The sequence below is a fragment of the Pavona decussata genome, unplaced genomic scaffold (genome assembly GCF_977016875.1).
Source record: "Pavona decussata unplaced genomic scaffold, jaPavDecu1.1 SCAFFOLD_67, whole genome shotgun sequence".
Classification (NCBI taxonomy): domain Eukaryota; kingdom Metazoa; phylum Cnidaria; class Anthozoa; order Scleractinia; family Agariciidae; genus Pavona; species Pavona decussata.
Genome location: NW_028145486.1, coordinates 7,446 through 34,375, shown reverse-complemented (window position 1 = coordinate 34,375; position 26,930 = coordinate 7,446). Strand labels below are relative to the sequence as shown.

General features: G+C 37.3%; 3 protein-coding genes across 6 annotated transcripts; 1 reads left to right on the top strand and 2 right to left on the bottom strand.

The window, feature by feature from the left end:
* The first annotated feature begins 1,023 nt into the window (after positions 1 to 1,023).
* Positions 1,024 to 7,726, top strand: LOC146477891 (G-protein coupled receptor 83-like). 2 transcript variants are annotated; one of them, XM_085112537.1, is made up of 3 exons: positions 1,024 to 1,163; positions 5,601 to 5,661; positions 6,103 to 7,726. In XM_085112537.1, exons 2-3 carry the CDS (start codon positions 5,631 to 5,633, stop codon positions 7,176 to 7,178), a joined length of 1,107 nt encoding a protein of 368 aa, XP_084968663.1. In that variant the 5' UTR covers positions 1,024 to 1,163; positions 5,601 to 5,630; the 3' UTR covers positions 7,179 to 7,726. The 2 variants fall into 2 exon arrangements, with proteins under 2 accessions (XP_084968663.1, XP_084968662.1); XM_085112536.1 differs by lacking the exon at positions 1,024 to 1,163 and adding an exon at positions 4,443 to 4,979.
* Positions 7,727 to 7,858: 132 nt separating this feature from the next.
* LOC146477890 (ectin-like) lies at positions 7,859 to 12,528 on the bottom strand. The gene is made up of 4 exons (XM_085112538.1): positions 12,266 to 12,528; positions 11,494 to 11,604; positions 9,960 to 10,206; positions 7,859 to 8,694 (listed from the first exon to the last, which is right to left on the bottom strand). The coding sequence occupies exons 1-4, from the start codon at positions 12,330 to 12,332 to the stop codon at positions 8,274 to 8,276; spliced, it is 846 nt and encodes a 281-aa protein (XP_084968664.1). The 5' UTR covers positions 12,333 to 12,528; the 3' UTR covers positions 7,859 to 8,273.
* Positions 12,529 to 15,336: 2,808 nt separating this feature from the next.
* LOC146477889 (uncharacterized) lies at positions 15,337 to 26,678 on the bottom strand. 3 transcript variants are annotated; one of them, XM_085112584.1, is made up of 7 exons: positions 26,581 to 26,678; positions 26,005 to 26,136; positions 24,111 to 24,284; positions 23,137 to 23,211; positions 22,780 to 23,073; positions 16,378 to 16,615; positions 15,337 to 15,712 (listed from the first exon to the last, which is right to left on the bottom strand). In XM_085112584.1, exons 2-7 carry the CDS (start codon positions 26,069 to 26,071, stop codon positions 15,385 to 15,387), a joined length of 1,176 nt encoding a protein of 391 aa, XP_084968710.1. In that variant the 5' UTR covers positions 26,072 to 26,136; positions 26,581 to 26,678; the 3' UTR covers positions 15,337 to 15,384. The 3 variants fall into 3 exon arrangements, with proteins under 3 accessions (XP_084968710.1, XP_084968707.1, XP_084968708.1); XM_085112581.1 differs by having other exon boundaries at positions 22,780 to 23,211; XM_085112582.1 differs by having other exon boundaries at positions 22,780 to 23,211; positions 26,488 to 26,598.
* Positions 26,679 to 26,930: the final 252 nt, after the last annotated feature.

The window sequence follows — 26,930 nt, the reverse complement described above, 5'->3', positions numbered from 1 at the left end:
TGGTATTTCTGCTGCTCATCGGATAAGAGGAAAATTAGAATATGTAGAAGAGAAAGCCTGCATGTCATGATCATTTACTGTAATATAAATGCAAGTTATGATGACCTCCTAATGATGGCGAAGTTACCGACACTACAATGGCCGATTACGAGACATTAAGTAATCCTGATGTATGAAGTAAAAAGCAGTCAATGCCATGAATGTATCAGTCACCTTTAAAGAATTCGTATTGTTCTATATCAAGATTTAATACTGTACTCTATGTTAAAAACACAGTGTCAGATATTTGGTTGCGTTGTTATGGTCTAAACTGAACAACCACATGAAACAATCAGAGACAATAAGCCTGTATAAATTTAAAAAATAGTTAGAAAAATGAACTTGAGAAGCTTTTAGCAGAACACCGGCACTATTAGATGTGTAAATAGGCAACTTTTAATTTTTTTTAATGCAAATTTTAACTTTTAAATTTTAAATATTAAATTTAAATTGTAATTGCGTCCCCAATTAGCACCCTGTTTTCACTAGACCTTGTACAAATAAAAAAAAACACTTGAAGAAGCCTGTGACTGCGGTATTAATACAATGGCAAAAAAATCATGTAAAAAAACGCAATGACCGTAGTCAGAATACGTAAACTGAAAAGTTCTTGAGACCTCGTCCAAATGTTTTTAAACAATTCAATTCAATCTCCTCATATTTTGTTATAAAATGTAAATTGTATATTTAAGTTATATAACTTCCGTTTTCGCCGGGAATTTTTTTTTTTTTTTTTTGTCTTTATTATGTACTGATTTATCAAAAAGCTTCACGGGGTATGACTGGAATGGCTTTATCGCCTGAATTACGACACCGAAAGAAAACAAGTCACTCCAAGTTACATCAAGTTCCGTTCTGGTTCCGCGAGCGAGCAATCAAGATTAAGCAAACCCTTCGCTGTGATTGGCTATCCGAGCCAATTACACTGGATTGCCAGTTTTTCGTTCGCTCAAATCGAAAGCCGACGCTCCGTGAACAATTAATTTACACTTCTCTTGTGTTGGGGGGGTGAAAGTCGTCGTAAACGTTCTTAAAACCCTTGATCTGTTTATCAAAAGAGAAAGGAGACGGACCTGAAATCATCGTGTTGCAGAACAAATTACGCTGAATGCCCCTCTGAATAGGTGAGTTGTGCTGCAATTTTCAGATTTAATTCATGATGAGCTTCGGTATAAGCTTAATTTCGTAAAGCTTTCTAGCACTGAACGTGTCAATTTCTAAGTCAAGTTTAGTATTAAATTGATTAGTTCTCCCCTCAGTTTGATGATTGTTAATCCCAGCGTTGCGAAAAAAGCGTTTAGTGGAGAAGCGTTTCGGAGAAATAAAAAAAAAACGTTTCCTTAGCTTAAGAAGTTCGCGTTTCAGTTTTTTTTCTTAACACGGCCTTGCTTGTCGTAAACAACAACGCCTTGTCATAGTCTCGCGAGATTTTAAAATTTTACCGACGTATTTTGCCGCTGGTGTTTGAGAATTCATGACCGCAGCCCGTTAAAATGTATATAATTTATCCCCACATCAAAATTGAAAAAGATGGTAAGTTTAAAATTCTGAATCTTTAGTGTGCGAAAGTCTGAAATTTAGATTAAGCCGTTTGATAGTTAATTTAAGGTGTTAGTATTCCACAATTACAGGTTCATCTAATTCCACCGAAAATGAACGTTACACTTGTAAAGATTTTCTTTCCGAAGAGGACAGTTTTTATCAGTTAAATCTAAACAGCAAAGCCATAAAATGAATCATTTATTGACCAAGCTTGTTCGGTGAAGACGTTGGCGATTTTTGGTTTTTAGTTATTTATTTATCTATTTTTTTTTATTTCATTTTATTTTATTTTATTTTTATTTTTATTTTTTTTCTTATGTTTTTACTGATAGACCTCCACTTTCTCACTGTGTATTCAGAAGGTCCTATCGAGCCCGAAAACCATTTTATCTCTACAAAAAATGTTTCTAGACAGATTCGGCTGTTACTGATTTTATTTTTCATTTTAATACGATGATAGATGATAAATTTATGCAACCCCATTGGGCTAGCTTCTCATTCATTAATAATCGTATTCGAGAAATATTCATCGGCTCAGTAAGTCATTGGAACTTTCCAGAAATGGACCCTTGGATGTACTTTAAAAAACACAATGCCCAACAAAAGGTTCAATTTAATAGTTGTGTAATTCAAGTGAATGGAAATGGCAAGGAAAGACGGTGAACACTTGTAAGCGTAATTAAAACATCTGTATTTGATTTATGATTTAAAAGTTCTTACGAAATAGGAACTTTATGTATATCACTTTATAGAAAGTGATTCATGTTTTCAGTAACACAGGCCATTATTGTAACTCATCACTCATTTTATGTGTTCAAAAATGTTTAACAGTGAAAAGGTTAAACCGATGTTATACTTTCCATTGTTCAAAAATTCAGCAAGCATAGGGGATCGCTGATATTCCGTGAACAGCGTGAAAATACAAGAAATTGAACAAACGTACTGTCAGTAATATGTTAAATGTCTGATGAATGACAATGAGAATGAATGCTTGGTGAATACATACAAGAGTTCGGTTTAAGATGCTGCTGGGATGCATTTCAAATGACTTACTTCCTTACTAGACAGTCGAAAATAATGTAGATCTCCTGTGACGAGCAATGTGTTTATCATGTGGGTGAAACCTTTTTTTGAAAGATCACAATTTTAATGTGATGTCGGAGGTACGAAATCTTAGAACAGGTGCCTTGGGTTCGCTCGCTCTTTCTATATTCAGACAACCGTTTTTCTTTCTTGTGTGTGTTGCTGTATATTTCGCGAAACGTTCACTAATTAAAGGGTATTCTTTTCATGCTAAAAGCGTTCGTAACCGCTACAAAAAGTTTCAGGAAGTATTGATTTTTTTTTATCACGATTGGCCTATTATTTGCCTGACTTCTAGTAAACATGTCTTATTGCTCTAACAAATGAACTTTTATAATGTAGGAAGCTATTTGGTCTGCTTCCTGAATGTTCATTATATTCCTTTCATTTTAAGGTAAATAAGATTGCATTCTTCAAAGGGGACTGTCATATGCTTTAGAGCTTGAAAACTCATTTCATTTTTGTCACGCCTCCTTATAAAAAAAGTAGTGAAAAAGAACTAAAAAACTGGAGGCCACAGTAAAATATTAAACATACTAAAGCAATTTCCGGCCAACACTGGTCAATGCGTTTGAAATCACCATACCAAAAATTTCCATTTCGAGTTATTTTAAATACATTATAATAATTACTGTTCAGACTCATTCTTCAAGAATTCTCATTTGTGTCTGTCTTGATTGGATATATCACAAGAGGAAACGCTTTCTCATAAAAGACGCCGTAAAACTGTCAGTAATAACTCCATGCATGGTTACTTTCTTTATTCTTTAAAACGAGCAACTTCTTTCAAGGTAAATACCATTAATTTTGATTATTTCATGTAAGAATTTGCAAGGGGGTTGGTGATTTCAAATTAATGCGCTCCACAAAGGCAGAATTGAAAAACTTACTTGCAAAGCAAACAATTGTACGTTTGAGAAAACTCACCATCAAATTTCTCCGGAAATACACTCGTAAGCTTACAGTTCCAAACTATATATTCTGTTTTATTTGTGAAACAAACAATTTGTATTTTCAGTTACAGAGTTTCTAGGCGTTAATTAAGAAGGCAGAAAAGAAACTTCAACAACTGTGTTAATCTGCTCTTGAATGTTACCCGGTTTTCTTGACAAAGTGTTAAACAAAAGGTACGACAAGGCGGAAGGTGGCAATCAGGGCCGCACTAAAAACGAAGGCATTTAAGAAAAATACTCAAAATGCTGTCTCCTGTGTTCCCAGATCGTTTTGTGGACTTTGGAAGACATGGATCAGTTTTTACCTGAAAATTTAATTTGCAGAAAGTTTTAGCTGAAAACGGAATTTCATTCCCATAATTTACCAGTTGATTTTCGATTTTCTTTGATGCTAGCTGACCTTTTTTCGCACTTTTAACGACACATTTGCCCCCTTCGAAATCGAAAGGAATTTGTTTTTCAGGGCCCAGTTGTTCAAAGCGCGATTAAGCTAATTCTGGATTAGCGAGAACTTTGATTGGAGTTTAATTATTAAACAATAAAGATTTTTCCAAAAAGATTTTGTCGCTCATCTTTGACTTTGACTTTTCCTTACCATCAGCTTAAAATTATACTTTAAAACTCAGATGTTTTCAACGAGCGTGCTGAAAACCTCGGTTATCTTTTAATCGTGGATTAGCTTTAACCAGGTTTTGAACAACCGGGCGAATTTTTGAACTCACTTTGTTGCGAAGTTTTGAGCTCACATTTGGCCTAAGAAAACTATAAATTAATTTTCTTTCGACTAAATCCGCATTTCTTAGGCGATTAAGGGCTTCTGAACAGATGTCCGCCGAAATTAATTTTTGGGGGCCTTTATGGCAATAATCATATCATGCTCCTCATCACTGTTACTTCCGACTGATGATGATGTTTTTATTTAACAATAATTATTCGCCTCAGGTTCAAATTCGTCTCGGGAAATATTAACCAATATTACCGAGCCTGGGGCGAATAATTGTTTTACTATAATTAATTATGCAGGTGATTTTCAGAGAAAAACAAAGAACAGACCGAAAATATAAAATGTCACAGACGCACAGGCCGGTGATCCCACGGTAAATCGATAAACTGCCCTAAAGCAGAAAGTCAGTATTAGTAGCTTCTCTGCTTTGTATTTCAATGAGACAAAGCACTGATCTCTTCAGTAAATGAATGTTGGGTCTCTTCTCCATTTACCAAAGCAGATGGAGATGAACGAGGGTGTCTGGTAAAAACAACTCGAGGATCACAAGTTTGAACACTTTGTCGCAGAATTCCTTCTTGATGGCTTCATCGGTTAACCGACTTTTATAAATTGCCCTCGGGAATAAGCTGCGTCAGGTAGGAAAAAAGTCCTTTATTGGATTCAGTAAATCAGTCCACTGTTGTCCCAGATGAAACGTTTATGTTCAGTTTGGGGGGGGGAGTTCATTTGGTTGTTGAGAACCGCTGGAACCGACAACAAACTAGTTTTCGTATAAAAAATACCGTCTACTCTCCTCGCTGAAGCGTAATTAACTTAGAGAGACATTTAGTCATCTGTCACCTAGTTTACTTCCATGCTTTCAAGTTCTGTCTTAGATTCGTTTTGTTATTGAAACCGTTCTGTTAAATAAAGAAAATCTTGCGCGAAGTTAATTTGTTGTTTTCATTTTATATTCATATCGACATCGACAACATTTCCACTGCAGTTTATTACAATTAGTAAAACTTTCATATCTTGCATTCGAAAGGTGTCACCCTGGACTTAGCTATATCTTTAGTACCTTTTCGGAATTGCATTTTCTTAATCGAATTTTTATCTTCCTCATCGCGAAACGGCGATTTTGAAAAGCATTGCTTCTGCTATAATCACCTCGCGCCAGGTGATTATAACCGCGCATATGACGCAATCGTCGACCAATGAAATCATTAGAATCTCTAAACCACCTGACTAATTGTACTAAAATGTTTTCTTTTTAGATTAGCATAGTGCTGTGCTTAGCAGACATCATGAATATCTCAAATTCAAGTTCAGATGAAGGTTTGTGATAACACTTGGTCGTAGTAATCCTTTTAAAGTTTATTAACCGTTATACTGAAATGCAAGGTTTATCGTGAAATTTTTAAATGATATGCTGGATTAGAACTTTTTACGATCAATCGATCATCAATTACGATCATTCTCTGAAATTGATGTCAGAAATCCATCGTAGAAATGTGCTTGGGCCTGACCTTTAAGAGTTGTTGAAATTTAGATTAAATTTTAATATACATGACTGTTTTAGTTACCAAAAACCAAAACAAAATTCACGTGGTTCATTATTTATATGGTATATGCCAAATTAGAGTAAAAACACCAATTAAAAAACACACACACAAACACATGCGCTAGCCATGATACATAACTTAGGCAATATTTGTTTCACCCTCTGTCGTCTTTAAAGACATTAAAAAATGGTAATCATCTTTTTCTCTCCTTTAGGAAGTGGCTCAACAGACGTTTTTAGCGCAACCAGTAAAATTGTTATTACGGTTGTTTATGCTATCACAATCATGTTTGGATTGGCGGGAAATAGCCTTGGCCTGCACCTTGCATTGAAGAAAAAGGCGGGAAACCACGCGATTAATATGCTGATAGCCAATATGGCTGTTGCAGACCTACTGGTGACAATATTCGCTATGCCTTATTCACTAATTTACCTCCACGTAGGAGTGAGGTGGATTGGAGGAATTATTGGGCAAATCACGTGTAAAATTGTGCACTTCTCCTACCAAATATCTATACCGGCGTCTATTATTACTGTACTGTTAGTTTCTTTGGATCGCTTTTTCGCCATTTGGTACCCAATGAAAGGAAAAGTCTTTCGAAAAGTCAAGATCACAACGGCTGCCATCTGGGTTTGTTCAGCGGCATACGCCATACCATTCAAACTTGCAAATGATATCTATGAGTACAATGGCAAATATTATTGTGTTCGCTTTTTTTCTCCTTTTGACAACAAAAATTCTCGTCAGATTTACTACTTAATAACCTTTATTTTTCTGTACTGTATCCCGTTGGTAATTCTTTTGGTCCTTTACACTCTGATTTCACGCAAGGTGTGGCAGAGGAAAATTCCGGGGAACGTTAGCAAGGCAAGACATAGATCAACAGAAGAGGAGAAGCGAAGGATTATAAAAGCTTTAATCTTGATTGTTGTTCTTTTTGCAGTTTGTTGGTTTCCTGCACATATAATGCACTATTTAGTGTATTTTCGCAAAGATGTCTATTTGACGATCCCACCAGAAGTGGAAGTATTATTCTTTTGGTTCTGTCACGCCAACAGTTTCATTAATCCATGTTTGTATGTATTGCTCAGCCAGGGGTACCGAAGGTATATGAGGCGTAGTCTTCAGCGCTTATGTTTTTGCTGTGTTTTTTGCTACCGGCGTGGTAAATTTCATCCATTTAGAGGACAGAGAGCTAGTGTGCTCACTTTCAACCGAACATCGGGTAATACCAGTTCAGTTGTTGGGTTCTCATTCAAAAGCAATGAAACAATTTGCACCAGGCTGTAATAGGGTCAAGTTAGAACTTGGCGTCAAAAAATCGATTTTACAGAACCACTCGGTTTTAGAAAAAAAAGCAATCAAATCATAGAGTAGTCAGAAAAAAATTGTCTTTCTCGCATTAGACTTCAACAAGAGAAAATAAAGTTCCTCAATACCTTTCAAATCTTAATTATTTTATAAATAACTTACAGGGAATATAGATTCCATAGGGCGCGCTGTAAATGCTTCGATTGTTTCAAGCCATAAACGACATGTTTAGAAAAACTTGAAGGCGCTGAGTTATATTGAAGACTGTTCACAGTTTACGTATGTGAAGAACACCGAATCGTCGGGACTGAGATACTTGTTTGGATAACACGTTGTTTTTTAAAATCTCAATTTACTTTGGAAGGCTGAAATCGAAGTAACAAGTAACGTTGTGTTGTATTAATAAAAGCAGAAGTGTGATACGCTCAAGAAGCGGTTTTAGTACAGGACTTTGATGTAGTATAGTAGGCCATAATGAATGGGCGACAACATACTGAAGAGAAACGACACGACAATTATATGAAGAAGTAGCTGAATTGATTAGTGAAGCTTGTATATAAGATATAAAATGTTGAAAAACAAAGTGTGTGTGTATCATGAAATAGAATTAAAGTTAAATCAATAAATGCATGTTACACAATAATTATAAGCAATTTACTTTTAAAAATTCCTTATCTTTTTTCCCAAAAGTTGCATTCATTTTACTATTCAATTACATGAGTCCATTCCCCTATATTTTGTTAACAGTAGTTCAAAACAATTATCTCTCTTGCTTATAAAACAACGCAGAATCCTTGCTTTCCTAGTTCCTACCTGAGCCTCGAAATATTGCAAATAATTGTTTTGTTACACATTGAAGAAGAACTATTATTCTGCATCCTTTGAGTACAGAAATGTTCGGTGTGTAAATCATATTATAGAATGTTGAATAACAAAAGAAGATATATAAACCATGAAATAATTATAGTTAAATCAATAAATTCCTTATTTTTTATCCAAAAATTACATTCACTATTTAATTTCACGGGTCTGCTAGATTTTTAAAATAGTATAACAGTGTTATGTATCGCTTGCTTATAAAAGGACACTGAATCCTTGTTTTCCTCTCCTAACTGAAGCTCCAAATATTGCAAATAATTGTTTTATTGTGCAAGTAGAACTTTCCATCAGCATTTGTCCTTTGAATCCAGGAATTTTCTGACAAGCTTTTCCAGGTTGTGGAGGCAAAATAAAATCCTCGTTGGACACATTATTTACATATTGACAACCTGTTGGTTCAAATTTTCCTTTTTGCACATTGCTCGCGTAATCTTGCATGTTTACGTACGGCCGGTATCTTGCAACTACAACAGTGCAATTGAAATTGTCAACAGGAAATGTAGCTCGACCAATTCCCATTTGCTGGCTGGACCTCCAAACCATTCTACTGAATGGTTTGCCTTTGTCGTTCGATGGTAAAGGTTGATGAAAATCCCAGTGACATACGGTGGAGTACCTGTTGAAATAGAGCGATAAAAATCATGAAGCAAATCTAGGCCGTCCTTAAATTTGGTCCAAAGTCAATCGACTGTATTTTAATCCGCTTTGATTATACCAATTTATAAATTGGCTATAGCTGTAAGTGAATCATTGATTGGACGAATGGCTAAAAACAGTCAAAGCTATGGCATTCTGACAGAAACCACTGTACTAAGAATAGGTTGTTGATCTTGGCTTTTTTGTGCCACTCATACCGTACCCTACCATTGAAGATCCGGTACCTTTGTTTGCATATCTCCATTCTAAAAGGAAAAACCTTGAGACAAATGCCAAACCTCCCTGTGCTAATTTAATAACAATGTAAGCAAACAGAAAATTTATCTGTTATCACAAATTTTCAGGCCAGTTAATTTTTCTCGTGCGGTAGGTAGTGACCTGTACAACCACCCTCTTCTTAACCTTCCTTCTTGACTACAATTTTCATGCCTAACCACTTCGCTAGAAGGCCTAACTCACTGACCAAGTAAAAGCAACGTATAGTCAAAGCAATCAAAACATTCTTTTACTTAATCACCTACTGAGTCGCTCACTCACCACGAACTCACTGGCTGGCTAGTTGGCAGCTGTCTGTCTACCTGTCTGTATGTCTATCCGTCTGCATGCACGCTTGCAAGTCTGTCTATCTATCTGTCTGTGCTATTGAGCGTAAAACATGAATAATCAAATGTATGAACCATGGATGACAGATTAAAATAACAGTGAAAACGTATCGCAGTTATGTAAGCATCTTAGGCAGTTGGGAAAACGGAATTCGAACCCAAAACCTCTGCGATGCCGGTGCAGTGTTCTACCAACTGAGGTATCAGAGCCAACTAGAACTGGTTATTTTTGAGGGTTCGTAATAAACCCGTGAAGGATGAAAAATGAGAGCGAAATATATGAATCAGCTAACGTATTTATGAAATGTGGATATAAGTATAATAGGTGAAAGACCATCGCCGTTGCATAACTGACTGACTGACTGACTGACTGACTGACTGACTGACTGACTGACTGACTGACTGGCTGGCTGGCTGGCTGGCTGGCTGGCTGACTGACTGACTGACTGGCTGACTGGCTAGCTGACTGGCTGGCTGGCTTCCTGTCTCATGGAGAGACAGATAAACAGACAGACAACTGAGTCATTCCTTGACACACTAATTACCCCCCCAAAAAACCGATAGCTAGTTGATGTTTTTTTTTTTTTTTTTTTTTTTGCATGGTTAGGTAATTTATACTCACCACTCTTTAACAGCTTCAAAAGACGACACTCCTTGGCTGAAGGCTTTACAACGTAAGAAGATATTTTCTGATTGTTCTGGTCGGCTTTCAATTGGAGCATGTCTTATAACTAAGCGCTGAGCGATTCGCTTCGCGTAACGTGCAGCCTCAAGGCTCAGTTGATGATCTAGTTGAAGATCTGGAGTGTCATGTACTTCTCGATGAAGATTGTGGTACAACAAACCTTGAACTTCAAACGGAGTAACATCTGTAGTACAGAATGTGTATTTTAAAATGGCAAACTAATACTTAGTCAGTACTTAGTCACAGCTACAATACAAAGTAGTACCGTCACGTTGATAGCATGGGATCGGGGCATGGAGCGATGCGCCACCTCGTGGATACCCGAAGTAAGTTTCAGGTACAAATAAAAAAGAGTATATCGGGTTATTTTGAGTTTAATCGCTTGAAATTACAGCCAAATATACAGGCAAGTCACGAATCAATGGTTTTAATGCTGCACCAGTACAAACCCTGGTTGTGGATTTACGTTCGTCTATGTATTCATTACTGTGCTGATAAACTGAATTTATTTGCTTGCTTTTAAAATTAATTTTATTTTACTGTTTATTTTCTTACTTTGCTCTTGTTGGTGTAAACCTGTCGATGTTGGATCATTAAAGTCAATGCCTAGTTTTGTGCATGCCCCTTTTAGCAACCGTTAACAGCTTTGTGAGCTGTGCGCATAATTAACGTTCAGTCGTATTTAAGCCTTTCAAACTTGTAATAAGTTTTCTTTCTTTTTTAACCGATTAATTGAAATCAAAACTAGCTAAATATACCAGCGTTTTTTACATCGTAGGTTCCCATTTACATCCTTTCCGTGACTACATTTCATTTCGATTTTTTGGTGTAACAAGACTTCTCTTTATAGTACTCTGGCTCTCCTTTGGTGAGAAAAACTGACAAGTTAATATTATTAAGCAGTCCCCACTTGCGCTGCGCACTCCTTCCCAAAATCCGCCTGCTAGCTATCCGCTAGTTCCCCGTCCTTGTTTTTAAATTACTAGGGACCTTAAGCAGAGACGACGACGCCAACGAAAACGGGACTTAAAAAATGACATTCACGATTCCCTCTATTCATTTATTTTGTGTAATGTGGCCGAACTATCCAATAGCTAACGTCGTAGGGGCGGCTTTAAAGTTCAGAACGGGAAAGGAAAATTAATCATCTTGCGTTCACGTTCTCCATAAAATCTTGAATTTGGTCATTTCACGTTGTTGTTTTGCAGAGGACGAACAAGAAATGTACCAAAGCTTTTAACGTACGCGAAGAGCGAGTGTTTTGCTAAATAAAACTATTGTTTTCTGACGTTCGCGTTGACGTCGTCGTCGTCGCTGCTTAAGGTCCCTACTGTCTACAGCGTCAGCGTTTTTTCCTTAACTAGAAAAAAACCCGTAGAGGAGTTAGTTTACGAAACGTTGCCCAAATAGAAAACATTATATCTGTGAGCACTGCCTAACAAAATTGCACTTCTGTGTCTGGGATTTTTACCTTGTGTGTTTGGTTCCGCTGTGACTTCAGGCGAGGGTTTCTCATCATTCTGGTACCAGCTATATACAGGCGCCATTTTGTAATAAGGGTAAGACGGATTGTACTGGTACCCTGGGTAAATTAAATCGAAACTCAGACTTAACTAAAAACTGTGTATTCTGGTTTAATAATTTCACTCACACTTACGACAAATCATTGATTAAAAAAGGCAATTTTTAGTCAGAATCACGGAAAACAAATCCGGCTTAATTTTCAATATGAAATAAAATTATTATACGTCTGTGGCTGATAGTGATATTAAGAAACGCTAACTGAAATAATTGTAAACGACAGTAGGTTATAAACAAAGACTTCAGAGGGTTAAAAATGTCTCCTGTTTTTATTTTAAGATTCATTAAAGACAGTTGTCCTAGGGTGACAAATTGTAAATAACATCCAACTTTCTTCTGTGAAATGACCTGCTTGAGTAGAGGACTGTCACAACAATTGTTTAATTCACTAAAAATCTTCATCCATTAAATTCGTCATTTACGTTAGCTAAGAGGTCTCAGGAAGTATGCATACGGTATTTCTCCCCAAAATTAGCTATTTTTTAAATATTGGTGTTAAATTATCATTACGACAGAATCTCTTTCTCAGCAACCGTTTTGCCCTTATGCAATGGTCTTGCTTAATTGCCTTGTTTTTTGAATGAAAGTTTTGGCATCCCCGCTAAGTGAAACTCAATTCTAGAGGACTGTTTTATATAAAAATATATTGAATCATTTCTCACCTGCGTACTGTCCGTATGTGAATTTTAAAAGTGTAAAGGCTATGTAGATCCATGTAGTTTCCCTCATGTCTAGAAATCAAAACTTCCCTCGGTCCTCGCACAAAATATTAAGTTGGAGCTTGCCTCTACTTCCCGCACAACTCAGGTTGATGAAAAAATGTATCGTAAATCCAAAGTCTTGTCTCAGGATTCATTTCATCTAGTTCTAGTTATAAAAAACCGCACATCATCTAAAGATATTTTTTTATAAACTATTCCACATCCCCTCGCCACCTGCTGGCGGGAAAAATGTTTGCCACCCTGCCCGCATGTGGCCGGTGCCATGATAAACTAAAAGATCAGCTGCTTAGAATCAATCCTATTGTGGAGCCAAACTGTTCTTTCCAGATTTCGAATATATTCATATTGAAGTGATTCTACGGTTAAGTGCACTAATTGTAAAGGAACAGTTTTATTTACATTTATCACCTTCACACGCAAGGACTTCCTTTTTTCGAATAAACTGAACCTCGTGTCGAGGCTCTCGAGGCACTTTGTATTAATTAGTCGTTGACTCCGGTTTAAGGATAAAAACAATACACATGAGATTCGACTTTCAAAGTTGAATTTCAGCATTTAGACATAAAAAATCTTGCCGCTGACAAGGGAAGGTTAAGATATAACAAAAATTTCGTATTCTAGTGGCCCTGAATTTCCGATTAAAGAGAGGTGCTATGATAAATCTGTTTATTCATATTCTTGCGATATAAGCAAGGAAAACTACTAAATGTTTACCCTACCTTAAAAGCCTGACTAATCAACCAATCGGTTCTAAATCGATAAAATTTACATAAAGAAAAACAAAAGGCAAACAAGAGTGCGATCAAACAAAAGCTCTGAGATAAAACATGAAAGAATAAGAATTTATGTCTAAAAAGCTTGAGTGATATCGCTATTCATAAAGAGAAAACTCAGGTTGATACTCAGTTGATATTGGATGACAACGTTCAACTTTTATGGCACTAGACTGCAGTGAAGGAGTCTAAAAGACTTCACTCATACTCGAATGAAGCGTGTCAGGATGTCAAAACATTACCTTGCCTGCACTACAAGATGACGATAATATCCTTGCCAACATTTTTTTTTTTCTTTATGGCTTTGCATCTTACGTCTTCATCTTTAGCGTTTATTAATAACAATAATGGTGTTAATTTATTTCTTTCATTTTATGCCTGTGGCGTTTCATTTGCTTTTAACGCTTACTCAAAAACCGAGAAACATCATTGTTCCGGCCGCTGTTTTAACTGAATTAAACACCTATATTTGACTGGTTAGTGTTATTTTCAGTGTTTTGATAGTATCGTGATGATTAAGCCCCAAGCGCACTGTTATTTGGCCAAAACTACACCACGCTCCACCAAGGTCTTGTATCAGAGAGAGGAAGGTGTGGGCACAGGCTAAGGTTCTATTTAGTAAATAAACCCATTCAGGCGGCTGGTACGTTGGCTGATAATGTCCGCGGCTGAGAGATTGTCCGCAAAATGAATATTTGGCCGAGAAGCGAAGCTTCGAGGGCAAATGTGAAATTTTGAGGACAATCTCTCAGCCAAGGACATTATCAGCCAACATACCAGCAAGCCAGAAAGGGGTTTGTTTATTTTATAACCCTCCCATTAATTTTTACATCGCGCGTAAACCGCCCGTAAAACAGCCAGTGCTGATCTAATGGCGGGTGCGCGCGGTTGACGTAAACAAGTACATTTGATTGATTTACAGGAACTTAATTTTCACTGTGATTGGACCAAAACTTGACAAGCTAAATCAGTTTGCGTAGGACTAAATCTGAAAGTCTACTCGTAACTTTCTACACCTTCAAAGACGTTGACAGCATGTTTTGTTGACATTTTTGTTCTTTCCGGAACTACATTTGCGACCAGCTTTTTAATGTAAACATGACTGGACATCTACACAACGAGTTTGTTTTTCTTGCAAAAAAATAATAAAGATGGAAAGGTGAAACTCTTGAGCTAGCTTTTTTCCGCTGGCTTTGTTTCTTTTCAATGGAAATAATAGGAGGGCAAATATCGACGCAGGCGGGGGTTATTGCGTGATAACCGTCCTGTGAATTTGCACCACGTGAAGTAAAGTAGCCAATAAAATCGCTCGAAAATTAATGGGTGGGTTATAATTAATCAGTGGTTGGGGTTGATGATAACCGACACGAATATTTTGGGGAGTAACATTAACATAACACTTTTCTTGGATTATAGTTCACCGTTATTTTTTTCGTTCCTGGTCTGTTTGGTTTAAATTGATCACGTGACGTGATAGTGTTCATCCGCGGAGCGACGCTATCAGCGCATAGTGTCCAACCGTGAAAATGCCCGGATGGATGTTACTCGTTGGAGCAAGAACCCGCTCCCAGTTTATTGTTCTGATTCATTAACAAACAGCCTTCTTTCATTTATATTTTTTAATCTTCTACTTTGTTTACTTGCCATGTTTTTAATTTGGACCATTTGTATTAAAATTCAAAGCTCTTTTCGCCAACGAAAACGTCACCTGAAAATATAACCTTTTTAATTTGTGCTACTTTGCAATTATTTCAACTTGTTCGACGACTTCTACAGAAACGGTAGACCACAGGAACTAAATTGGTAGCAGTAGCGTTCAAAGTTAGAAAAAGACAAGGAAAAATTGATCGTCGGGTGTCAACGTTCTCCAAAAAACTGGCTTGAATTCGGTCATTTCACGTTGACGACAAAGAAATGTACCAAAATTTAAAACATACGTGCAGAGGGATTGTATTGCTCTTAAAATATATTGTTTTGCGGCGCTGTCTTAGTTGCTTAAGTGCCCTCCGGCTGTTTAAAAAAAGTTCAAAATTGGCGCGGATAGAATCCTGCCCAAAGCTTTTTATCACTATGTGGAGATGTTAGAAACATATTTTCTTTTTAAACCATCAGAACGTTGCAAAGCAAATCACGAAGCCTCGACACTTAGCACGACACGGATTAATTGTGGTATTAATACTCAGTCAAGACATGAAAAGAAATAATTTATCAAACCAGTTTATTTCATTTCAGCTTAATTTAACTTAATAATTTAACTTCAAATATCAAGGAAAATATAACGTGTTATTAGTGATGTGTTTTTCTTGTAGTTTTGTTCATGTGAATCGACCTTGGAGCCAGGTACTTTAGAATCTTAGCTCTCTTTACCCAAGCGCAAGCTTGGGCTCTATTGAAAGACCCTTTGGGAACATTTTTGGCGTAGTCTCCGATCATGTTCCCAGCTGGTCTGTAGCGCCCCACAATATAGGTACATTTATTGCCATTTTCGTTAACGTCAGCCTTTCCGATACCAAGCTCAAGACTTTCTTTCCACACTACTTGGGTAAAGTGACCAGTCCCTGGGCTTCCACTTTCCTGGCCAAATGTGTATCCTGGGTTGCATACTTCGTTGTACCTGAATTTTAAAAAGAGCGTGACAGGAAGTAAGAACACGTTTCAGTTTAGCAGTATTGTATTTAGGTACACAAACCATTAATTTTAAATAAATTTTGAGTTTGATATTTGCTCTTGTTCCCTGAATTCATAATTCATCATAATTGGTCTCCAATTGATACTATTATTCTATAAAGTGTTTTACCTGTCCGATAGCTTCACGTCTAAGAACAGTGAAACCCCGTTATTACGGACACCGTTGGGACCACAAAAAGTGTCCGCATTACAGAGTGTCCTTGTTGAGCGGGTTAATTTTACGGGAAATGTTACAGCGAGATCAAGAAAACTGTCCGTAACAATGAGTGTCCGTATTAAGCGGGTATCCGTAAAGCGGGGTTTCACTGTATCCTTTTTCAGTTTTCTGATTATTTCGCTTTCAAAGGCATAGATCAATTTTATAATATTTTACGGATATATGTCCCAAAATATTCGTATTAATATTACATTATCGATCATCTAAATCGTTTAACGCAAGAAAAGCATGGTCATCGTGTACTGGCTTTCTGGGGTATGCCGACTCGAATGAAAGATATTTGGCCATAATTTTACCAGTGCGGCCTTTTCTTTCAAAATCATGATTTTCTTAAAAAAGCTAATTTCGATTTCCTTTCGATTAGTTTTATTTACCATTTCGTGGTAGCCTCAACTATCGTCTGGCCGTCGGCATCACAGCGAAAAGACAGATTCTCTCCATCATTGTTTCTTTCCTCTCGGCTGGAGTGTTGTAGATCCCCTTGGTTAGCAATCTTTCGTGCATACGCAGCAGCCTGTCGGCTCATCTCAGCATTCAACTTCATTGCCGGAACACCATGCACTTTACGGTACTCGTTGTGCTTATTTAAACCTTCCTGCTCAGGTCCAGAGTCTACCAGAAAAAAAATAAATTCATTTTATTCATTCATTCATTCATTCATTCATTCATTCATCCATCCATCCATCCATCCATCCATCCATCCTTAGATTCTTCGTGGTTACTTTTCGTAACCTATTTTCAAAGTTAGCCATATTTATTTTGCGATAAGTTTTTAAAACCAAAGTTAAAGGAATGGGTCCATATTAATGAGTTTTTTCGGCTGTAAAGAAAGCTTTAAATGACATCATAATCGAGCGATGTAATATTTTGGCAAAGTCAAAAATGTTACGAAAAGGAACACTCTTCAGGTTTCTAAAGGGGAAAATGGTATAAATCCGAAAATAACGCGAAACACGCGGATATATTGCCTCAACTAAGGTGCACATTGGCCAGAGAACTTCCTGAAACGTTTTAATTTGTGTTAAAACCTCAAAGCTTTAAAATGGAGTGTAAGTATATGCTTTTCATCGTCGACTGAAGCTTGATCGAGTTTTCAAAAGTCTGTGTGTTTTGGTTTCAATTGGAAAAAGTGAATTATTTGTTGAAATACGCAATGGAAGGCACTCTAAGTGATAAGACATGGAGATTAATAGCTTACAAGATTGTATGAGGTGTTTGGAAATATGTTACCTTTTTAGAAAGAAATTACACGTCTTTTTCGCTGGAAATTGATGTTCTCTGAAAACTCAATAGCCGCTAAAATTTTGCTTAATCTATTCCATCCATGGGAAGTGATTTTTTATCCTCTTAAAACCATGGCTATCACAAATTTTTAATGATTCATATAGCCTGTCTTTCGGAGGTTGTGGTGTAAAAGTACTGACGCGATAATGCCATTTAAAGCGGAGTTTTCAACTTTTTCCCGTGTGTACTCGAAATGCGCTAATGTTACGAAAAGGAACATTTGGAGGGTGTGTGATAGGGTACAACAAAAAAATGTATAAGGTAGTTTGCAGATGACAATTTTCTTTTCTTTTCTGCTTGGATAATGTTTAGTTAGTATGGGGAACATAAGCATTTTCACCACAACTTCGTATCTTTTTTTTAATTTGTGAAAACTGCAAGTTACAAAAAGGAACGTGCCGTAAGTTGGGTCTTCTACAGGGTAAGGGCTTCCAATACTAATCTTCATGTTGTCGAACAAAATATTACAAGCGCTGTAAAAAAACGTTAATTGCCCCTCAGCCTACATACCTCAGTCAACATATACCATTTTTACAACAAATACTCTTTATTAAAAGCAATTTTTAATGAAATAACAGTAAGAGAAAGCTTAAAATGTTTCTTTACGGGGTGAGACCATCTCATAACTATCTTCATGTTGTTGATGATAATATTGCAAGCGCTGGTAAATAAAGTTGATAGCGACTGAGAGAATAAAACATATACCCTTTTAACAACAAATGCTCTATACTAAAAGCAATTTTAACTAAATAACAGTAGAAGTTCTTAACTTGAAAATGGCTTTTCTTAATTTAATTAACAGTAACAATAATTTGGCAACAAAATGTTTTTTGCCCCTTAACAATTGTAAATGCTCATTCTAACTACAGTGGCTCAGTGTCTTTTTGAGTCCTTCAATGGTCAAATCTAAATGCACAGACCCATTCTAAGGAAAATACGGATGTGTTCAACTTATAACACGGTAGGTTTTTAGCTTTGGATACTGGTCTAGTGTGCTTATCGGTAACGACCTACGTTTTTCTTAGCTTGAGTACGCGCAATCTTCCTGCGCTCTGTCCGAATCTTATCCAATTAACAGTAACAATAATTAGGCAACAAAATGTTTTTTCCCCTTAACAGTTGTAAATGCTCGTTCTAACAACAGTGGGTCAGTGTCTTTTTGAGTCCTTCAATGTTCAAAGCTAAATGCACAGACCTATTCTGAGGAAAAATACGGCTGTGTTTAACTCATAACACGGTAGGTTTTTAGCTTTGGATACTGGTCTAGTGTGCTTATCGGTAACGAGCTACTTTTTTCTTAGCTTGAGCACGCGCAATCTTCCTGCGCTCTGTCCGAATCTTATCCAATTAACAGTAACAATAATTAGGCAACAAAATGTTTTTTCCCTTAACAGTTGTAAATGCTCGTTCTAACCACGTAGTGGGTCAGTGTCTTTTTGAGTCCTTCAATGTTCAAATCTAATTGCACAGAACTACTCTGACGAATAATACGGCTGTGTTTAACTCATAACATGGTAGTTTTTTAGCTTTGCATACTGATTTAGTGTGCTTATCGGTAATGACCAACTTTTTTCTTATCTTGAGAACGCGCAATCTTCCTGCGCTCTGTCCGAATCTTATCATAAGATTCGGACAGAGCGCAGGAAGATTGCGCCTCAGCAGCTTGTGGATGATCCACAAGCTGCTGAGGCGTAAAACCAACAATCGCCTTTCTTGCTTCCTCATCCTCTTCTATCTTGGTCTTTACGTAATGCTGAGTGATTCTCTCATTGCTCACTATGAGATCCCTGAACAACCTCCAGTAAATCTCTGTCTGATCATCTGAGAAAGTCATTCCTCCTTTATGGCTGACTACTGAAGAAAACTCTGCAGATTTCTCATCTGGGAAAAAGCGAAGAAGTTTTTCCTGCTGTGTCTCGGTTTCAGTCGGAAGAACTTGCTCACTTTCCTGTGACTCTGCTTCTTTTATGAAAGATCTCACTTTGTCAAATACTTTGCTCGCGTCGATTTTACTGAGGATTTTGTGCCCTTGAATAATGTCGTTCACCGTTTGTATATTAATGGATTTCTCCTTGATGGCCGTCTCAAATGCTGATTTTACGGATTCATTCTCGTCATCTGTCCAGCGATGCCGACCACTTTCCAACTTCCCATCACTTTGATCTTCTCGGCCACTCATCTGCTGGGACACCACCTCATCTGGCAATTGTTCTTCTTCTTTATCAGTGTCTTTCTGGTCGGTTCTATACATGATGTTGCGCAATGCCTCAGATGTTTTGGCGGCAGTTTTCTCTTTTTGGCGGATAAGATAGAACTTTTCTGCGGTCTTCTGATTGTGTCCCATCAGGTCTGCTAGATCCTTCTTCAGGTGTCCATGTTCGTCATGTTTTTTTATGTTTTCATTCAAGAACTCTACACTCCCTTCCAAATTCAATAACTTTTTTTTACTGAATAGTCAAATCCATAATTATAATACTAGGAATGCTCAGTCCTTCCACTTGCCACTGTGCAGAACGAACACCAGGAAGTTTTCAATTTACTTTCAAGGTCCAAACTTTTATAATTCGCTAACTTCTGACATAACTAGTTCTCCCTCCTCCGCTTCTTTTAAAAGAAAGCTTAAAGAATTTCTTCTTTCTAGGTATTAACTTCTGTAAGGCTGTAATTCTTAACTAACTTACTTAATATGTGTGTGTGTACGTGTGCGCGGTCAAAGTTAATTTACCATAAGTCCATATTGTAATTCTAATATAAGATTAGTTAAGTGAGGAAGCCTGACTTGTTATAAGCCTCGTGGTTTCTTTCAGGTTTCCTCGCCATTTTTTTCTTTCTTCAATTTTTTTTTTTTTCTTCATTTTTTCTTCCCATCTGTAAATGTTGTGTATATGGCGAAATAAATATTGTATTGTATTGTATTGTATGAATAGCGGAGACTGCTGCCTTTCTAAACGACGCTGTATTCACCCTGACCAGCACCTTGCCTGTGGCTTTCTGCCAAAACGAGTTCCGCTGCGCCGAAACCTCGTTCTTGCGCCAAAATAAAGCTATTGAAATGTGCTATGAGATGCAATGAGATATTATTATGCGCGTTTTACTTTTATTGAAAAATATTCGCATAAACTTTTGTTTCCGGTTTTCTTTACAAGTATACGATTCACGCTGCGCACTTGTACTTTTTACTGATTTCACCTCGAAACTGTGCAACTCTTATGTTGTTATTGCCGTAAATGTACTTTCATTAAATTTAAAACCTTATATATTGTAGTTTCAATATTCTATAAAAGACTGTTTATAAGAACTTCATTTTCAATTGAAAAATGGAAGCGAGTTTTTATCATGTGGAACGCGTATGAAATTATGCGTCACTCATTAACGTGTAACCCGGCAAAACGATTTGAAAAGTCGTATCTCTCGACATATTCAACAAATAAAAAAATAAAACCATGCTTTTAAACCTCATTTATTACATGGTCGAGCTTGGTTAAGTGTAGGAGATTGCCTTTGGGGGTTCTAGTATTCTTGCACATCTTGGTTTATAAACCAAAATATGCTCATCAATTCGAAGACTTGCAATGTTACTGAACACAAACAAAACTTACCCGATAGCTTTCATGTCGGCCACAAGTGCCTCCCTATGATGCTGCATTGGCGCTTGCGTGTCGGTTTATCTTCTTTTCTTTTCGTTTCTTTTTTGTTAAACGTTTTTTCCCCTAGGTAATACCGAAAACGTGCTCGCAGAAGCTAACTGGGAAAAACATGACTGAAAAACTATAACTTTCCCGCGAAGCACCATTTTGCTGCCTGTGAACGTCAGGGGTTCTACTATGTTATTGGCTGGCGGCTTACAGTGTGAGCCCGGTGTTGACATAATTCTCCGAGAAGGCGTGACATGCTTCTAAATCTTTAGAAGGCGAAAACTCGCAATACGATTTCTGCAAGATGCCTCCTCTTCAAATGAATTAATAGGGTATGTAGAATTGACGGAATTTCGTGAAATTTGGCCCGAAAGTTAACTGAACAACGAGGAACAAAAGGGTGTCGGCGTTTTTTTTTTTTAAATCATATACTTCCCTCCTGGCGGCCTCGGAACGCAACACGTTTGCAAATTCTTTTTTACTGGAACTTGACAGGTATACTAAAAGAAAAACAAATAGGAATACGGGGAAATGCTCACACCCTTTGAGAGATTGATGATTTGTGATTAACACTGTGCAGCTACATTTCGTCAGAGCCCACGTTTGATACCCGATTAATTCGACGGAATGGCGCTCTGTCATTTTACTGTTTACCGGCTTCCTTCGCCTTAGCAGAGGAATAACCAAAATAGCTTATAATTTTATCGAATTCTGCAGTAAATAAGCTTTTTATCGATATATAGATTGTGGTGGTTTCCTAAAAAATAACGCGCATACGACTTTTTTTCGGGAAGGCACCCGCGAAGGTTTGGAGTAACCTTAAACAGTCTTATCTTTAGTCTACAACACTTGTTCCTTTTTGTTACCTATCGAAGTTACCAAAAGGAACACTTGTCCCTTTTCGTAACTTAATGAGGTTACAAAAAGGAACAAGTGTTCCTTTTGGTAACTTTGGTAGGTTACAAAAAGGAACACTTGTTCCTTTTTGTAACCTTAGGTTACCAAAAGGAACACCTGTTCCTTTTCGTAACCAAACAAAAGTTACGAAAAGGAACACAAGTTACAAAAAGGAACAAAACACGTTACAAAAAGGAACATGAATCTACCCATCCATCCATCCATCCATCCATCCATCCATCCATCCATCCATCCATCCATCCATCCATTCATTCATTCACTCATTCATTCATTCATTCATTCATTCATTCATTCATTCATTCATTCATTCAGTCAGTCAGTCAGTCAGTCATTCATCCATCCATCCATCCATCCATCCATCCATCCATCCATCCATCCATCCATCCATCCATCCATCCATCCATCCATCCATCCATCCATCCATCCATCCATTCATTCATTCATTCATTCATTCATTCATTCATTCATTCATTCATTCATTCATTCATTCATTCATTCATTCATTCATTCATTCATTCATTCATTCATTCTCTCTTTCTTTCTTTTATGTAAAAGTATCAAGCGTAATTTCTCGTGGGATGAAGGTTTGTGTTAATGGAAATATAGAGTGCTGATGTTGACGATGAAGATGACGATGACGATGATGATGATGATGATGCGATGATGATGATGATGATGATGATGATGATGATGATGATGATGATGATGATGATGATGATAATGATGATAATTTAACTAGAGTTTAGCTTACCACCGTTTACTTTCGATCATCTGTAAATTACTGTAGGAGAAGTAATTTGAAAGGAATAAATTAAAGGAGTAACTCTATCAAATCATTGTCAAGTGTGGTGAAGACTGATTTAGCATAAGACCTTATCAAGAACAGCTAAAACGATAACGAAATGCAAGCTGTTATGTATGATCATAATGCTTCTTTACCTCCACCCCCTCCTGACGGTGGCGGAGTGGTAGCAGCCAATCCTCCTGTCGTAGGTTCTGTTGCACTACCACCTGGACCTTGAGTAGGAGTGACTCCTCCAGCCCCACCTGACGGCACACTGGGAGCAGTACTCGCCCCGGTCGCACCACCTCCTGGTGTTGTAGCGATAGTAAATCCTTGTGAGGTGGGTGGCTTTGTTTGGGAGCATGGTACTGGGCATAGGGCAGGCTTTGGTGTTGGTGTAGGACTAGCGCCAGCTCCGGGAACCTCGCCAGCGCCACCACCAGGTTTACCTTGACCATTAGTGTCAATACCACCTCCGGGAACCTCGCCAGCACCACCACCACCAGGTTTACCTTGCCCATTAACTTCAATTTTCATTTCCAAATCAATGTCAACACCATCTGGTTTGATCTCATACGTCCCTCCACCTAAACATACCAATGAAATTATATATAGTTTAATTATCGTAATGGTTTTTCGCAACTTGGCTGCGTACAAAATTAAGCATACGCGCGCTGGAAAAAACAAATAATGATCCATTGATTGATCACTATCGAAATTCCTTGACTGGATTCGAACTCGTGTCCTGTTATTCAAATACTCTAGGAATTCATTGTTGAGCTACATAATGAGTCATTGCAGACTATAAATTGATGCTAGATTCATATATGACATTTATCTAAAACTTTTATTTGGATCATGTCGAAACCAGCATGCAAGACGTATGGAGCACATAAATCTCTTTCAATGCAATGCATGCCCGACATTCAAAGCGTAACAGTATGCAGGATGTTTGCTACATCCTCGCTCTGTGGTACTGCATCCGAACTCAGCAATTAAAACTCGCACGTTCGAGTATGCCTTTGTCACTGACTGGCAAAATACACTTATTGCACTTATTTTAACAATGGAAAAGGGAGTAGTTTCTAAAGAAACTGTGGTGATGTGTTAAGGGGGAGGTAAAACGAATATTTGGTTTCGTTGCCACTAAAATGATAAGGTGATTTGGTCATCGTAAAGCGATTCGAGAGCTGACATTTCAAGCGGAAGCTATAGCCCTTCGTCGATTCGCACAGTCTTTGCTCTGATGAATGACTAGCGCTCGTACATTTAGCTATCGAGTCTCTTTACCTTGGCCAAATTACTGTATCAACTCATTCAATTCTTTTTAAAAATAACCTTGCTTGCTTTTGAGAACAATAAAACAGTGCACGAGAGGTAATATGAGCTGTTATTTCAAGCCATTTTTGTTAACGTCAGCCTTTCCGATACCAAGGTAATATGGTAATATGTTTAAACCGTTGCTAATCAAGATACCAGGACATACCCACAACCCCGCCATCATCGATTTTGAATGCGCCAGTCTTGCTGGATCCAGCGCCATTGGTTGATGTATCTCCCAAAGGAAGGCCAACAGCGGCAAAGTGAAGTGGACGAAAACCGAGCTGCTGCCTCCTAAGTGTGTTACTTTTCGAATGTTTTTCGCTGGAAGCTACTATGGCTGAAAAAAAAGTGTAAGTTAATTACAGTGAACTTAGTCTGCAAAAAGTTGAACAATACTAACATCAAGTAATCAAGGTTATCCATAATATCGTCAATTTTAAGGCCCCGTTTACGTTGGCAATTTATTTTATGCTATTCTTGCGGCAATTGGAAATACAACTTCAAATTGTCTATGTTATAAAACTAACAGAACGTTTTGATACATTTTGACGAAAATTTGGCTGGGATTTTGATGAGACAAGAGCAGTGAGTATGGGACCTGAGTTCAAAATTAATTTTAGTAGTCACCGTGAGGGTACTTTAACTTGCGTTATGGTCGTTATGGCTCTACACAATTTGAAATGGCACCAATAATTGCCGCAAAATTTCTGCCGTTATTTCATCGAAAACCTACATCGGAGACACTGCACTTTTTTGTAGTTCTCAACGCTACCTGGGTAGATGCATGCGATTAAGATGCTATTAAACACATGATTGCCACAAACTATAGTTTAATAAATTTTGCTGGAGAATCCAATAGTCCCTTGGGCAGAGTGAGAAATTGGGAGGAGTGATCACCCCATCAAAAGCGTTTGACTTTATTCTGACTCTTTATCTGGTTCAATCTATTTTAATAAGCTCAGTCTTCCAGTATGGGTGTTGCATTGAAAGTTCCCAATATTGAAAGTTCCAAAAAGCCTGATTCCTCCATTAACCGGAAGGAGTCTGTCGTATAGTTCATCACCAATCGTATGTGCTTAAAAGTCACGGGGACGTTTTAGGAGAGATACACTGAATACTCTCGAAGGAATTTACCGTGCTGACAATTCAGATGAGTGTCTTTATATATTGAGAGGGATAGTATAGGTTAGTTAACAAACTTAGGTTAGTTAACAATCTTGAAGGAATTTACCGTGTCGACAATTCAGATGAGTGTCTTTATATATTGAAATGGATACTATAGGTTAGTTAACAATCATTAACCATGCAACTCAAGTGCACTTGAGGTAATATGTCAAACACGAGGAAGAATGTTTCATCCGATATACAATCACCAGTAGAAGTGGGTGTAAAAAACGAGGTGTCGCCGTGTTTTTTCTAGTGTTTGAAAATCCGACGACATAGCTACTAAAAAACATCACAATTCTTGGAGAAATTCCAAACAAAAGTTCGCCAAATTTTTTTTATAATTGAGATCACCTTTCCGAACCTCCTACACGCAGGTGATTCCCTTTCTTTTCTCTTCATGAATTATCAATGAGTCTGAGAAGTGTACTTGAAGCCTATCGAGTATGAACGGGTGCCAGTTCTCAAGGAAGGCTGAGCAAGAAGGAGAAAATGGAGTAGGTCATGCAGACTTAAGCTTGACTCACAGGGATGTGTAACCGCCAAAAAACATCTAAAAAGGGTCGGGGATTATTTCGTCAAAGTGCAATTAGAGTGACATTAAATGTAGCCCACTAATGAACGTAAATTTCCCCTTGAATTTCAAAGTGCACTTCAAGCGCAATTGATCGTGACTATAAGTGCACGGGAAGAACACTCGAGTGCTAAGTGTGAACCCACGCGTAACTGGAGCAAATGTAAAAAGAAGGAAAATGTACAAAGATCCAAAGGAAGCATTCCGGCATTGAAAGAGTTTATTAAAACTTACACCCAACTAAGGACTAGATCAAACTATTGATAATCACAAAACTTCATATCCAGTTGTTTACATCATAAAATAAGTACCTACATACCCAACAGATAAAAAGTCAGAGTTCCGATCCAAAGCAATGGTAGAGCGTTCCCTTTCCTCATTTTCATTCTCCCCTGGTTAATTAACTCGTCGCCGTAATGCTCTTATATCTTACTCTTTTTTATCAGGGAGCCTGTGTAAATCAACAAAACCAAGACGAACAAATTTCCATAAGAATATTGCACAATATCAAAATGAATAAGGGTTTAGAAACCTAGCCAGATGATCTATTGATCCACTTTATATAATTGGTCTTATGGGTTCGTATTTGAAACAAAAAATAATACTAAAAATATCGGTCGTCAAAAAAAATTTAAACATGTGTTTCCCTTTGTCTATATACAAAATAAAATAACTGTTTCAAATTTATACCTTTTCGTTATTATTTTTTCGTATATTCATAACCTCAGGTTTCTGAATTTTAAAATTCATTACTATTAGCTTGGGATAACTTTACACCAAAAATTTTAAAAAACTGACTCACTTGCACAAAAAATGAAATTTGACTCTTCAGTCTCTTTCGATGTTTTTGTTGTTATCAATAGCACTTTTATAAGCTTGGAGCTTTAGATCTTACCTTAAGTGACCAAGAAATAGAAAGACGAGAAAATTTCAGGGACTTCTACTTGTGTTGAAGTGTCCGTGTAAGAGATGCAAAATTAAAGAGGTAAACTTAGATGCTTCAGTTTAAGGACAATTGATTATGCTATAGGGTGGTTAACAGATCCACAGGACAGCTAAACGGGTGTTTTATTGTTGATAACAAACGCAAACCTACTCTTCAATGTTTAGCAGTGTTTGGTTGCCTTGAGTCAGTTGAGTGACGTCTCGATCATTCAATGTTAAACGTGCCGTAAATTCAGTGACACAGTCATGTTCTAATCTCTACAGATTCTGTAGAGTAATCATTGCAAAGTATGAGAGGTG